Source organism: Talpa occidentalis, unplaced genomic scaffold (genome assembly GCF_014898055.3).
Source record: "Talpa occidentalis isolate TD23 unplaced genomic scaffold, MPIMG_talOcc4v2.1 talOcc4.9, whole genome shotgun sequence".
NCBI lineage: Eukaryota > Metazoa > Chordata > Mammalia > Eulipotyphla > Talpidae > Talpa > Talpa occidentalis.
In genome coordinates, this window is record NW_023605305.1 from 29,262,981 (window position 1) to 29,276,454 (window position 13,474).

Consider the following 13,474-nt stretch of genomic DNA (forward strand, 5'->3'; position numbering starts at 1 on the left):
CCTGGGGGGGTGGGATTCCCCAAGCTGGCCGGCACCCACAAGGGCCGACCGCCCGCGATCCGCAGCCGGAGCGATGGAGTCCTCCTGGCTGGAGACCCGCTGGGCGCGGCCCTTTTACCTGGCGTTCGTGTTCTGCCTGGCCCTGGCGCTGCTGCAGGCGATCAAGCTCTACCTGCGGAGGCAGCGGCTGCTGAGAGACCTGCGACCCTTCCCTGCGCCCCCGACCCACTGGTTCTATGGCCACCAGAAGGTAGATGGAAGGGAGGGCCTGAGGAAGATGCTGGAACCCCGCGTCCCTTGCAGCCCTCCCCCTGCTGAAACCTCGCCTGCCTCAGCATCTTTTCCTTAGGCTAGACTTGCTCTCTCGCTACTCTGCGGAGAAGGGGAAACGCCCTGGAAACACTGGAGGGGAAGCTTTGGGGGTTGGGAGGGCGCTGTTTAAAGAGACTGCATCTGGAAAATAAAGGGTGGTTAACTCAGGTCTGCCTCCACCTGCTCCACCAGTCTCCTGCATTTATGTACTGCATCTTTAAAAAGCCTTCCACATGCTTTTAAAAAAGAATTGGTATCCTATATACTTCTCGTTAATTGCAGGAGATATTAAAGTTGAACACAGAGACGATTAACTTCTGTACCTTCTGGCCTGTACCCCAGCTCTTGTATGCGTAAATAAATAAATCTCTTTTAAAAACACCCTAAAACTTCGTGATTTAAGCTGACAACTACCTATGTTGGTCATGATTCTGTTGGTCAGCATTTGAGCTGGTATAGGTATGAGGGCTCACGGATGTGACTGCTGTCAGCTGGTGGGTTAGGTAAAGGCTGTCTGTCACCTTGGGTGCCTTGGTCTGCCTCCATTTGGTGGATTATTCTTCCATCAGTTAGCTGGCCTTGGGTGTCGGGATTCCAAGAATAGCAAGAGGTCAAGCTTTAATGTGCCAGTATTTTCCTTCTAAGTCTCTGAGTCATATTTGCATTGACCAAAGCAAGTTGCGTGGCTAAACCCAAGGTCAGCATGGGATAACACTCTCAAAGGGTATAAATGCAGAGAAGCATTAAGTTGAGACCATTTCTGCAGTCAGTTTAGCACATTTCTCCTTATTATAAATCCTGATCTTATTTCATAAAATGCTCTAATGTTTCTAAAGTATTAATAGCATTTTTTTCATTTGTGTATTAGTTTTGTATTGCTAGCTAATAAATTACCCCGGCAAGTTAAAACAATAAACAGTTATTATCTCACTCTGTCTGTGAGGGTCAATAATTTGAAAATGGCATTAATTATCAAGGTGATTCTGACTCAGGGTTTTATACAAGGTTGCATGAGGTTGTCTGGGGTGACAGTCACCTCAAGACTCCACTGGGACTAGGGAACCCACTTTCAAGCTCACATGGTTGTTGACATGTCTCAGTTCCTCAATCCTTCATGACCAGAGGTTTTCTTCTTCCCACATGGACCTCTCCATAGGGCTGCTCATAAGTAGGGTAACCAGCTCTACCCAGGTTGCCTGGTTGTCTGCTGGTTTTATTTCCGAAAGTCTTGCATCCTGGAACTCTTTCAGTCCCAGGTAAGTCGGAAGAGTTAGTCACCCTACTCTCCACATGGCAGTTGGCTTCATAGTGACAAGAGAGAGAGAATCTAAGGTGAAAACTGCAATCTTATAACCTAATCTTGGGACTTTTATATGGTCACATCTGCTATATAAATGAAATATACTGAAAAGTCCTTGTCCAATGTGGGAGGAGACTATATTAAGGAAGTGGGGGTTCTTGGAGGTGGTTTTGAAGACTGGCTACCACGGTTTGTTTGGCTTTGTTGTTTGTGTTTAAGGCTGCCCGCAAACAGTAGATGGTGTTTGGCTGTCATTTCATCTGCTCTGGTGAGGCACTCCAAATGTTTTATTTATTTATTTATTTATGCATACAAGAGCTCTGGGTGCAGGGATTAAGAGAGTTCACCAGAGACAGAGTGGGGAATAGAACAGGCAGACTGACTGAATTACACTGCTGAGAGGAGCAGCCAGCAAGTCTGGAGAGGTCTGCTGCGCCATGTTGGTCACCTCCCTGGTCAGGGAGCAAACTCATGCTGCAGAGGCTGTGGATAGCTTCATAGAGCTGAGTCTTAACCCCTTGTTCCACCAGGGAGCCCCCTGGCATAATGTTTTAAAGGATCATTCATGATCCTTTAAATACTTCATTCCTTCTAATTACTGAGTAACATTCAATTGTATGGATATACCAGATTTTGTTTATCCCTTATCAGTTGATGGGCAGTTAGGTTATTTGCAGTGTTTGGCTCTTTGAACATTTATAGACATGTTATTGTATGGGCATGTTTTTATTTCTCTTGGGAGAATTTCACCTGAAGTGGAATCGCTGGGTTAAACGGCAACTCTATGTTTAAGTTTTTTAGAAACTACCAGACTGTTTTATATTCTCACTGGTAGTGTATGAAGTTTCCAGTTTCTCCACTTCCTTACTAACTCTTGGTTTTGCCTTTCTTTTTTCAAGTATATAACATTAAAATTTGATATCTGTGCACACTACAGTGTGTTTACCATCAAAAGTCTCCATACACCCCTCTTTGTCCATTTCTCCAACTCCCCCAATCCTTCCCCTCTTGTAACCACAAGTCTGTTCTCTGTAACTATAAGTTTGTTTTGTTTGTTCATTTTTTTAATATTCCATGTGAGTAAAATCATGGTATTTGTCATTATCCATTTGACTTTATTTAACTTAGCATAACACCATCAAACCTCATCTATATTGTCATAAATGGCAAGATTTCATTGTTTTTTGACAGCAATATTATATATATATATATATTATATATATATATATATATAATATATATATATATATATATATATACCACTGGTTCTTCATCCATTCATCTGTCCATCAACACATAGGTGGTGTCCTGTCTTGACCTGTGTAAATAATGCTGAGATGAATATAAGGGTTGAGATTAGTGTTTTCATATTCTTTGGATAAATACCCAGAACTGTGGTAGCTGAATCATCAGGTAGTTCTAATCTTAATCTTTTGAGGCATCTCCATACTGTTTTTTATCATGGTTGCACCAATTTATTTTCCTACCAAAAGATGTTACTAGTGCTCTTTTACTTAGGAAATGACAAGGTTGCAAGGGTTTTAGGAACTCTGCGTGTAATCTCATAGCACCTTTATCAAAAATCTGTTGATTTTAAACATGAAGGTTTATTTATTTCTGGATTCTCCAATATATTGCATTGAGCTACATGTTGACCCTTATATCAATGCTACACTTTCTTTATTGCAGTTACTTCAAGATGGTAAAATGGAGAAGTTTGAGGAGTTTGTTGCAGACTACCCTTGTGCCTTTCCTTGCTGGATTGGGCCCTTCCAGGCATTTTTCTATATCTATGACCCGGACTATGCCAAGATATTTCTGAATAGAACAGGTAAGAAAAGGGATGAATCTCAGGAACCAGATCCCATAGGGTGATACGTACGATCCCAAGGCAGGAATTCTGAAGCAAAGATTAGTATTGGGCCTTTAAGAGACACTGGAGAAAATGTGGGGTGGTTCCTGCCAGTCTTGATGGAATTCCTGGTGGCCCCAGCCTCTTGTTTAGGTCAGTCTCCCCTGCGCTCTTTCAAGTCAGTGCATTGGCACCTCCAGCTGACCAGAGGCTTCTCCTGCCTCTCTTGGTTTTGAAACTTCAGTGTCTGCTCCAGATCCTACTCCTGTGCCTTTCCTGAGCATAAGTCTTCAGGGAAGTTCAAAAGTAGCTCTGGCTCTGTTGGTTCAATATATAAACTGTTACGCAGGCCCACTAACTTGCCAGTCTCACCTGGTTGTGGTCCACATCTTGTGTTTGTCTTCTGTGTATTTATCAGCTCTGTTCCCTTTTGGGGCCCAAGTTATTTTGGGGCCCAACTCCCCCATCCAATCCTTTTTCAAGGATTCCATGGTGAATTACTTCATAACACAAAATGAAACTATCTAGTTTTTCCTCCATCGACTTTGTAAATTGAAGTCTGATAGTCCAATCTTCCTTTCTTCCCTGTGTCATTGTCTCCATCACTTTCAGTAAAACCTAATAAAACAGGCTTTTCCTGAAAGTCTTCATGTTTCCCAGCACCCTCAACCCTGACCTTTACATGCTCACCTCAAAGGACAGAGCCGTAAAGCACCCCATCAGGTTGATGAGCACCCCTCTGCCTCCGCTGATTTGTACCTCACTCTTTGGTGTCTGCTGGCCTCTGCTCTGAGAGCTCATTGCCAACAAGATGAAAGGATATAACCAGTTGTCCCAACTCCCATTTGGAAACTTTGTAACCCTCAGGCCATCTCCATTTCTGTTGGAGGAAGTATACACAAGGGAGGAATCTGCCAGCTAACCTCATGGCTGTTCTCTGGTTCCTGAACCACGACCTGAGGTTTCCTTGGGGCCTGCCAATGACTGCAGGGAGTGAGTCCTGGGCTCCCTTTTATTTGCCATTTTTGGTTAGTGTAGGAAATGGTGAGAACCTTACCCAACTTGGATAATTTTCCTCTGATGCTGTCTTTTGTTTCTTCTGTTTGGTTCTGCAGATCCCCAGTCCATGCACCTGCACAAGTTCTCGATGCCTTGTGTTGGTATGTATGGGTGAGAGGAGGGATCCACTCTCCATGCTAGACCATTCCAAAAAACCTCAAATCTGAATTCAAAACCATGGAGTGTGGTAGAATGTGGTAACTACAAGTTATTTTGGGGAAAGATCCAGAGCAAGCACTTAGGTAAACATAGCTCAGTTTAGGAGGAGCCCTCCTCGTCCATTTCTTTCCTCAAAGTCTTATTCTTAGGCCACCTATGTGTAAAGACATCTCTATCTTTAAAACTGTAGCCTCACCATCTGTATTTTTTATTATGCCCTTTCTCTCATTTTCTTTTAGCTTTTCCTTTCTTTTTTGAGTTCCTTTATGTAAAATTTTGCTCCAAGGTACAGTTTGGTATTACTCTCTGAGCAGATAAATTAAGCCTTTCAGTTATACAACAGATGTTTATGTTAGACAAGATAGGAATTAAATGAAAGGATCTAGGTTTTGGATTCAGAGCTACATTCATTTGAATCCTCCCCTCTAGTCCCACTAACTAGTTAAGTGTGCTCTTGGGGAAGTCATCTAATCTCTCTCAACCTCCATTTCCTCGTCTTTGAAAATGAGGCCCAGAGTCACATCTCTAGGAGTTATAATGGCCGGCATTATGCCAGTGCCCAGCATCACAAGCCCAGCAGGTTGTAGGCATCAGGGGATGAGGACATTTGCATATTAATAAGTGTAAGGTCCTTTAAGAGCTGATCTTTATGACATCCCTGGTCACAGAAGATTGTGAGGCATTAGCCTTGATCAGTGTTCCCATTTGCATCAGCTACAGGTGTGGAGCTAGGAGTTGAGAAGGGGCTATCTGGGAACAGAGTGAGTATTCTTGTCTAGTTCCTTGTCAATTTTTGAGTTGATGCTATAGTTTACACATGGTTTTGGAGTAGAGAGGAGATGAGTATTTGTTGTGTTTCTGTTACAGGGCAACCACGATGTAAAACGGGTTGCCTGACTGTGGGTCCTCATCTGCACGCTTAAAAGGGACTTATTATTACTAACTGCAGGCACACACAAAAGGTTAATAAAAGGTTTATTTACAAAAGAAAGGGAAAATGAAGAAATGAATAACTCAGGGAGAAAAAGAGGGAGATAAACTCATGAATGCGTCCTACCTATTCCGCCGACCTGGAATCCCAATGGCATGCTGAGAGCTGGCGACGACCCAAGAGCCATGAGGATAAGAGTGAGTCCCCCAAGGCTCACGTATCTGTTTTATACCAAACCTGGCAGCTTAACTCTGCCCTCAGGTCCCAGCAACCCTCCTTTTGGTGATGATGGGATTTGTAGTTCCCAGTGTCTTGATGGGTTTGGTCTGGAGTGGGGGTGCAGTCCACAAAGCCTGTATGGAATTAGCTCAGGACATCCTTTTCCCCTCACAATTCTACTGTGAGCTAGAGACCAGGCTCGTTATCTTGTGTCTATACCTTCATTTAATCTGCACAGTAACAAAGTGAAGTGGATATTTATCATTACCCTTTATCACTGAGAAACCAAACCTCAGGAAGGTTAAGTGACTTGCTCAGTTACCACACAGGTAATAACTGATGATTTTAGGATTAGATTCTTATCAGGCTTTAAAGCTTGATCTTGATCTTTCTCAGCAAGCTAAATATATGCACCCCAGATGTAAACATACGAGCACTAATCCAATACTCCACTATGTCGTGACTACCTGCGTGTGTTAGCTGTGTTACCGCCTTCCTCATATCATTTAATAAAATGGCATGAGGTTTTCTTCCTTTTATTTCTCAAGGAAAAGGACTGGTGAATCTAGATGGACCAAAGTGGTTCCAGCGCCGTCATCTGCTAACTCCCGGATTCAGTTTTAGCATCTTGAAGTCGTATGTTGAGGTGATGGCCCATTCTGTGAACATGATGCTGGTAAGTGAAGGCACAAAAGTGCTTTGGTATGTTGCAAAATGCTTCCAACAGAGAATACATTAGACATATGTTTGGTGGGTAGTGAAAAATCAAAGGTGGATGATTTCTAGAAATTAACCTACTGAGTAATAGGTATCTATGTAAGCCTTTGCTATGGTTCTCTGGGTGATTCAAAAAAAAAAAATAAATAGATGTAGATCTGCTTGTCTGTTTCAGATATATTTTGAGATCCTGTGACAGTAAGCCAGATACCAAGTAGTAAGATTCAAGATGTAAGTGCAAGGTGATGAGTGTGGAAACCAGAAGCAGCTGTAATAGCTTCAGATAGAGAAAACTCAAATTTATTATAAAATATGAGGTACACATGAATCTGTGGATGATATGAGTGAGTTAGTTTTGTGCAGAGTGAGTTAGCATGAACAGGGTCTGGAGATTGGAATGGACTTGCTTGATGGCTATTGTTGGGGCACAATCCAGGTGCTTCTGATATGTAATCTGAACCCAGCCTCCACATGCTGAGGGCAAGGAGAGCCTGGAAAAAGAAGCAAAGGCAAACTACTCCAGACGGGTCGGTAGCAGTTTCAATGAGCAAGGGAATTGACATGGCTTTCGCTTAGGTGGCCATAAGATGAGAGAGTTGTCCACCCCACCCAATCTCAGAAGTTTTATGAAGGCTTTAACTGTTCAGTCAGGTATGCAGTCCACTTAGTCTCAGCAGCACACGATATATTCCACATTTTCTCAAGGCTCTATCTTTGGAATGACTTGGGAATGCACATTCCAAGGGGTGAGGGATAAGAAGCCTTTCCAGGTCCAGCTCTTGGAGCTAACAAGTGGTCATACTCTTTTGCTTGCCTCCCCTAGCACTCCAGCCTCATGACCAGCTCTTCCAACCTCACACCCCACCCCGCCTTCTGCAGTGTGCCTGAGCTGTCAGAAAGGGGTTTCACTAGCATGGAGGTGGCTCATTTGGTGGCTGTCTGGCTGCACTGGAGGCAGATGCCACAGCAACAATATAGAGACATGCAAAAGAAAACAGGTTAAGATGATAATCCCTAAAAATCAGTAACAGCTTCTTCCACCAAAGACCTCATGATCTGAATCATTGACTTACTATCTCCCTTAGGCACACTAGCTGCTTCAGTATTCTATTTTTTCTTTCTACCAAACCCTGCTGCTTGTGGGTTCTAAGGGAGATGGAGCCTCCATTTATGTTCTTTTGCCCAGTCTTATACATTATGACCTTTAGGATGTGACCCCTCGATCACTGTCTCTTCAGTCAGGGCATCTCTTGGTGACAGTTAGCTTCTTTAATTCCCCTGTGGTGACAGTATGGTTTGCATGGTAAAAGGGGAAAGCTTGAACTAAGCCAATACAATCAATCTTCCTACCCCTTACAGGTTGGGGCTCTGGTGCATGGCCCCAGGCTCCTTAGGCAGTTCTCTTGGATGTTGTTTAGAACACACAGGACATGCTATCACTGCATTAACTACATGACTTTATCTCAAGAGCAAAAATCTTGCATCCTTGGCATATGCCACTGCTCCTGGGCACTGTGGTAGCCACTCTTCCTATGCCCCTGATCTGCTGTCCCTACTGAAGCCCCGGTTGCTAGGACTTGTTCCTGAAAAGGGCATCAGTTTCTCAGTTGCCAGGGAGCATAATTGCCTATGGAGACAACTCCTACAGGCAAATCCAGATGTCTCTCCACAAGCATGACTCATCATAGTTATCCCTCAGTATCTCATTGTTCGAACAATAGGATTAATCTCTGTAAACAGTCCAACTGTTTGTACAAAGGGTTAATGACCAGGCTTTTTTTTTTAAGCTTTATTTATTTTTATACAAGAGGTAGGGTACATGCCAGAGGCGCAGGAGGATGAGAGGATTCACCAGAGATAGAGCAGGAAGCAGAACAGGCAGACCACTGAAATACACTACTGAGGGGAGCAGCAGGACAGGAGAGGTCTGCTGCACCATGTGGGATTCTCTCCAGCCAGCCGGGATTGAACCCACACTGTAGAGCCTGTAGACAGCTTCACAGCCGTGCGCTCAACCCGCTGCACCACTGGGGAGGCCTCTTGTTTTTATTATTAAATTAATTAATTTAATTTCTTGCAGTACAGGCAGAGAGTCAGCTCCTTGCAGCTTCTTATGAATCTGAAATTTTTTTAAATGTTTCAAGTTTAGTTTAAGAGTTAACTATAGGTTATGGTGGTTGGAAGTAATGAAAAGGGACTAAATTTCAGGACTAAAGATGAATAAAGTCCTGGGAAACCCTTTATACATCAGGGATTGTATGTTTTATTGGAACTCTGATCTGATTTATTATGGAGTTATTGAGAAGACAAAGATACTTAGCCATTTACTGCTTCCAGCTGGTGCATTTGTTTTCCCTTCATGTGAAGTAAGCACTTGGCTTATTTACATATATGACCTTCAACTTCTTCTAGGTCAGAATTGTGTCCTTTATATCTTAAAGGCTCAGGGAGGAGCCTCCAATTTGATGATAGTGATGTTGTTGATCTTGCCCCTTTGTGCAGGATAAGTGGGAGAAGATGTGCAGCACTCAGGACACAGCTGTGGAGGTATCTGAGCACATCAGCTTGTTGACCCTGGACATACTCATGAAATGTGCTTTGAGCTGGGAGACCAACTGCCAGATAAACAGGTCAGTGACAGGAGGGCAAAAAAGAAGATACTATTTACCATTAAGTCATTTATTGACATAGCTCCCCCACTTTCTCTTCTAGTACCCAAGATTTGTATGTAAAAGCGATGGTTGAAGTCAGCAAAATCATCTTTAATGACTTGTATCGTTTCTTCCATCACCAAGACGTAATTTTCAAGTTCAGCCCCGAGGACCACCACTTACAGGAGATAAGCAACGCACTGCATCAGTGCACAGGTATTTCTTGGGTTCGAGTGGCCCAAGTCTATACACTCATCACTGTACTGTGTCTCCTAGAGCAATAGACCTCTATGTGAAAAGAGAAAGTTTTCTTGCTCTTTCCTGTAGCTTTTGTATGGACACTGCTTAAATGAAATACATTTACTATGTCCACAGTAGTAGTCCTGTCAGAGGTTTTCTGTATATTATCAAGTTTTTATCATGCACAATTATTATTTGTACAAACATACCAGAGTGGACATTTCAGATTTCAAAACATACATGGAATATGACTGTTGAGCAGTAATTCCAGAAAGCCAAAACATTCCTGTGACATTGGTGCCAGTAGGGAAACAGAGTAAACATGGACATAAATTCAAAAGGAGGAGGAAATGAGGAGTTGTTTAACAGGTTTAAAGTTTCAGTTATGCAAGAAGAGTAAGTTCAAGAGACCTGCTATATAGAATAGGGCGTACAACTAACAATGTTGTCTTGTACACTTAAAACTTTACTGAGGGTGTAGATCTTAGGGAAAGTGTTGTTATCACCATAAAAAAAATTAAAAATAAAAGAAATTGAGTTCAAAATAAAAGAAATTGAGTTCAAAAATAGCTTTAGCAAAACATAAACATGTAACTTGAGATAGATTAAGTTTTTAAGCAATTCAACATTACTGAACACCATATCAGAGAGTATTTATTAAGTAGTTAATTAATCCTTCCTCGGCTCTACCACTTCTTAGCAGTGCAAGTGACTTTGGGCAAGTCACTTGCTGCTTTGTGTCAGTGTCATCTGTAAAATGGGGAATAAAAAACCTATTTCATAGGTTTGTGGTGATGATTAAATATGTTAATATATATAAAGGGCTTAGGACTGCACCTGTACTGAATAAGTGCAAACTTGCCCCCAGGATATTAACAAGACATCCAGAATGCACACTCACATACATATATACATGCATGAACATAGGTAATGCACCTACGTCTGCATTACCTATGCCTTAATTATATTGCCTCTCTAGTTATAAAGTGTGTTTTTGGTCTTTTGTGTTTGTCATCGGAGCTTTGAGCAAAGTTAGGCATCTGATGGGAAAATAAACATCTGCAAAAATTCAATGTGCTTGATAGAATGTACCCATTCTGACCTCAGGAAACTGGGCAAAATTTGATATTATCTGTGGGCTATGGCTTATTCTGTAATTCTGTAATTTGTATTATTTTGATTGACTTGGCTGTCGCTTGGTAATGGGGAATTATTATTCCACCTCAGAAAAAGTAATTCAGGATAGAAAGAAGTCCCTCGAGGATGAGGAGGAGCAGGATAATGCTCAGAAGAGAAATTACCAGGATTTTCTGGACTTCCTCCTTTCTGCCCAGGTAGATGTCTCAAATTTTTTTTTTTTAAAGATTTATTTATTTATTTATACACGCACTGGGTACAGTCAGAAGCGCGGGAGGGTGAGAGAATTCACCAGAGGCAGAGCGGGGAGCAGAGCAGGCAGAAGGACCGAGGTACACTGCTGAGGGGAGCAGCGGGCGGCAGGAGAGGTCTGCGCGCCATGTGGGACCCTCCTCCGGTGGCCGGGAGCAGCCGGGGATTGAACCAGCGCTGCAGAGGCTGTGGGCAGCTTCCCAACCCAGCGCTCAACCGCTGCGCCACCGGGGAGGCCCCAATGTCTCAAATTTTTGAGCCTGTTCATTTATCTAGATAATTATGTGGATGAGCGTTGAGAAGGGGAGGCAAAAGCAAAGTAGGTCAGCTAAATTTAATCAGTGTTGAACTGAAGGGTTGCCTCCATGCAGTTTGAGGTAAAGATGGAATTCTGCAACTCTCATTAAAGGGAGTCTGTAAGACTAATTTTTCACTGATTTAACAGGATTTGGTGATTATCATAAAGATAATTTATAACCATTATTGGGTTCATGGAAACACAAGAAAATGGGTCGCCAAGAAAGCTGGTAAAATGCTGAGAAAGAGGTGCTAGAAAATCTCATAGGATATTTGCAGGGATTCTTGCAAGGCCTGTTCCCTATTTTAGCCTTTCTTCTTCATACTCTGGGCAAGTGTGGTTCATCTATATAGTCTTTGAACTGCATTAAAATTGGAATTCTCCTGTGAAACTCTAATTCTTCCCTAAAAATTATTTGATTGTGGTCCCAATCATCTACAAACTGACATTGCATAAAAATGTCTCTACTGTACTTTCTAGGCTGAAAGTGGTGATAGCTTCTCAGATTCTGACCTGCAGTCCGAGGTGAACACGTTCGTGTTAGCAGGACACAACAGTTCGGCCGGGGCCATCTCCTGCCTGCTCTACCACCTGGCTCTGCACCCTGAGCATCAGGAGAGATGCCGGGAAGAGATCAGGGCCATCCTGGGGGATGGGGCTTCCATCACCTGGTGAGATCTGAATCCCAAAACATTTTGTCTTCTTTCTCCTGGTATTTTGCTCTCTTTGTTCCCTGGTACCTTGGTGACTATGGTGCTTCAAGACGTGTGTATGTGGAAGCTAAGGAGGCAGGCTACTATTCTGCTCTTTTTCTCAAGGGCCTAAAATTATCTCTTTGGCAAAAGAAGTTCACTCATACATCTGTTTCACTGTTTTCCTAATGAGTGGTATGCAAAGTGTCCTATTTCTTTCTTTCACCAAGTCTCTGGTGCATGGGAGATGGGGATTTGATCCTGAATTTGCATTTAGAGCTTGAGTGATAGGGCTCAAATGGGGCTCCTCTTCTGAGAGGCTGCTTGAGCCTCTGTGTTATGTAGCCCTCATTGGAGACATCGTCATCGATGCTTTTGTCACAAATTTCACTCCTTGGAGTTAGCTTTGGACTTTGAACATCGTACTAAATGATACACACTTAACTAAGTTAATGAACATGGACTGAGGACATTATTAGTACTGAGACAGTAAAACAAAGTGCCGGATTTGGTATGAGTCCTGCCTCTAATGAACTCACACTCTAGTACAGGAGACCGAGTGCCCAGTGAGCCCCTACAGATAACTGCAGTATAAGATGGGAAGGGTGACAAGAGGGCTTCCATGAGCACTTAGAAATCAGACACCTACCCTGGTGTTTCCCTTCCAGAGGGACTTTCTGAGAAAACTGACACTTACCCTGACAATTAATTTGCCAGGTGGAAACCTCAACCCCATTTTGCTAGACTTTGAGCACATCTTGAAGTTAATGAAGCGCAGGTTGTGGATTTGCCCTTCAGATATACTGTTTGCAAAGAAAACATAGATCCCTGGCATACGCTGCTCTTTCCCCCGACGAGATATTTCCCATGGCGTTGCTTTGCTGATTAAAGGGGCAGAAAGAGAAGTGCTAAGGGCAGTCCAGCCTCATGACTAGAGGAAAACACCATATTTGAGATGGAAATTGAAGCAGCTCTAATTTGTTCATTTAGAACATTTGTAAAGGAAAATTTGAATTTACATGTAGTAGAAATCTCACTTTTTATAAGTAAAATAGTCATTTCCCTACCAGAAAGTCCTAATCTCTATAGCAGAAAGGCAGTGCTGGTGATTTTTTATTCATTTGCTGAATTGGAAATATTTTATACCACCTCCTGACATGAACTAAATATTTCAACCTTGATTCAGATAGATACACATATAACTCAAATATTAACCTTTCTTTCTCTTTCTCTCTCTCTGTTCTCTCTCTCTCTCTCTCTCTCTCTCTCTCTCTCTCTCTCTCTGTCTTTTGGCCTATATGAAATGTGAAAACAAAGAAAATCTTTACCAGGTGAGAAAGCAAAGTCCAGAGGATCTTTTAACAATCATTTATTTTAATAAGATAAATTACAATATTACTACAGAAACTCAAATATATTTGTATACTACAATATAGCCTAATAGTTACTTTAATGAAATTTACACATAGCATTCTGGGAATTTATAATTCTTTTAGATAGATAATAAAACCACACTGCAAAGAGCATTTTCTAGAAAAACTGGAAAGTTTTCCAGTGTTACCACTTGGCTCCTTATCAGCCTATTTCTGCATTTGATTAAAATTATTCTTTTCCTTTTATACCAGGGCTGGCATTGTTTTTCTTAAATATGCAAA

The 13,474-nt window shown here is 42.2% G+C and overlaps 1 protein-coding gene across 2 annotated transcripts in view; it reads left to right on the plus strand.

Moving 5' to 3' along the window:
- Positions 1 to 13,474, plus strand: part of LOC119237233 (cytochrome P450 4X1) — a 33,181-nt gene that overhangs the window by 13,189 nt on the left and 6,518 nt on the right. The window contains exons 1-8 of one of the 2 annotated variants that reach the window (XM_037501359.2): positions 41 to 250; positions 3,302 to 3,443; positions 4,580 to 4,624; positions 6,381 to 6,508; positions 9,052 to 9,179; positions 9,262 to 9,416; positions 10,668 to 10,774; positions 11,608 to 11,798. In XM_037501359.2, the coding sequence (XP_037357256.1) occupies positions 74 to 250; positions 3,302 to 3,443; positions 4,580 to 4,624; positions 6,381 to 6,508; positions 9,052 to 9,179; positions 9,262 to 9,416; positions 10,668 to 10,774; positions 11,608 to 11,798 (1,073 nt within the window). In that variant the 5' untranslated portion in view covers positions 41 to 73. Of the gene's footprint in view, positions 1 to 40; positions 251 to 3,301; positions 3,444 to 4,579; positions 4,625 to 6,380; positions 6,509 to 9,051; positions 9,180 to 9,261; positions 9,417 to 10,667; positions 10,775 to 11,607; positions 11,799 to 13,474 lie in introns of those variants that run through there. The other variant, XM_037501360.2, reaches the window with a different exon arrangement.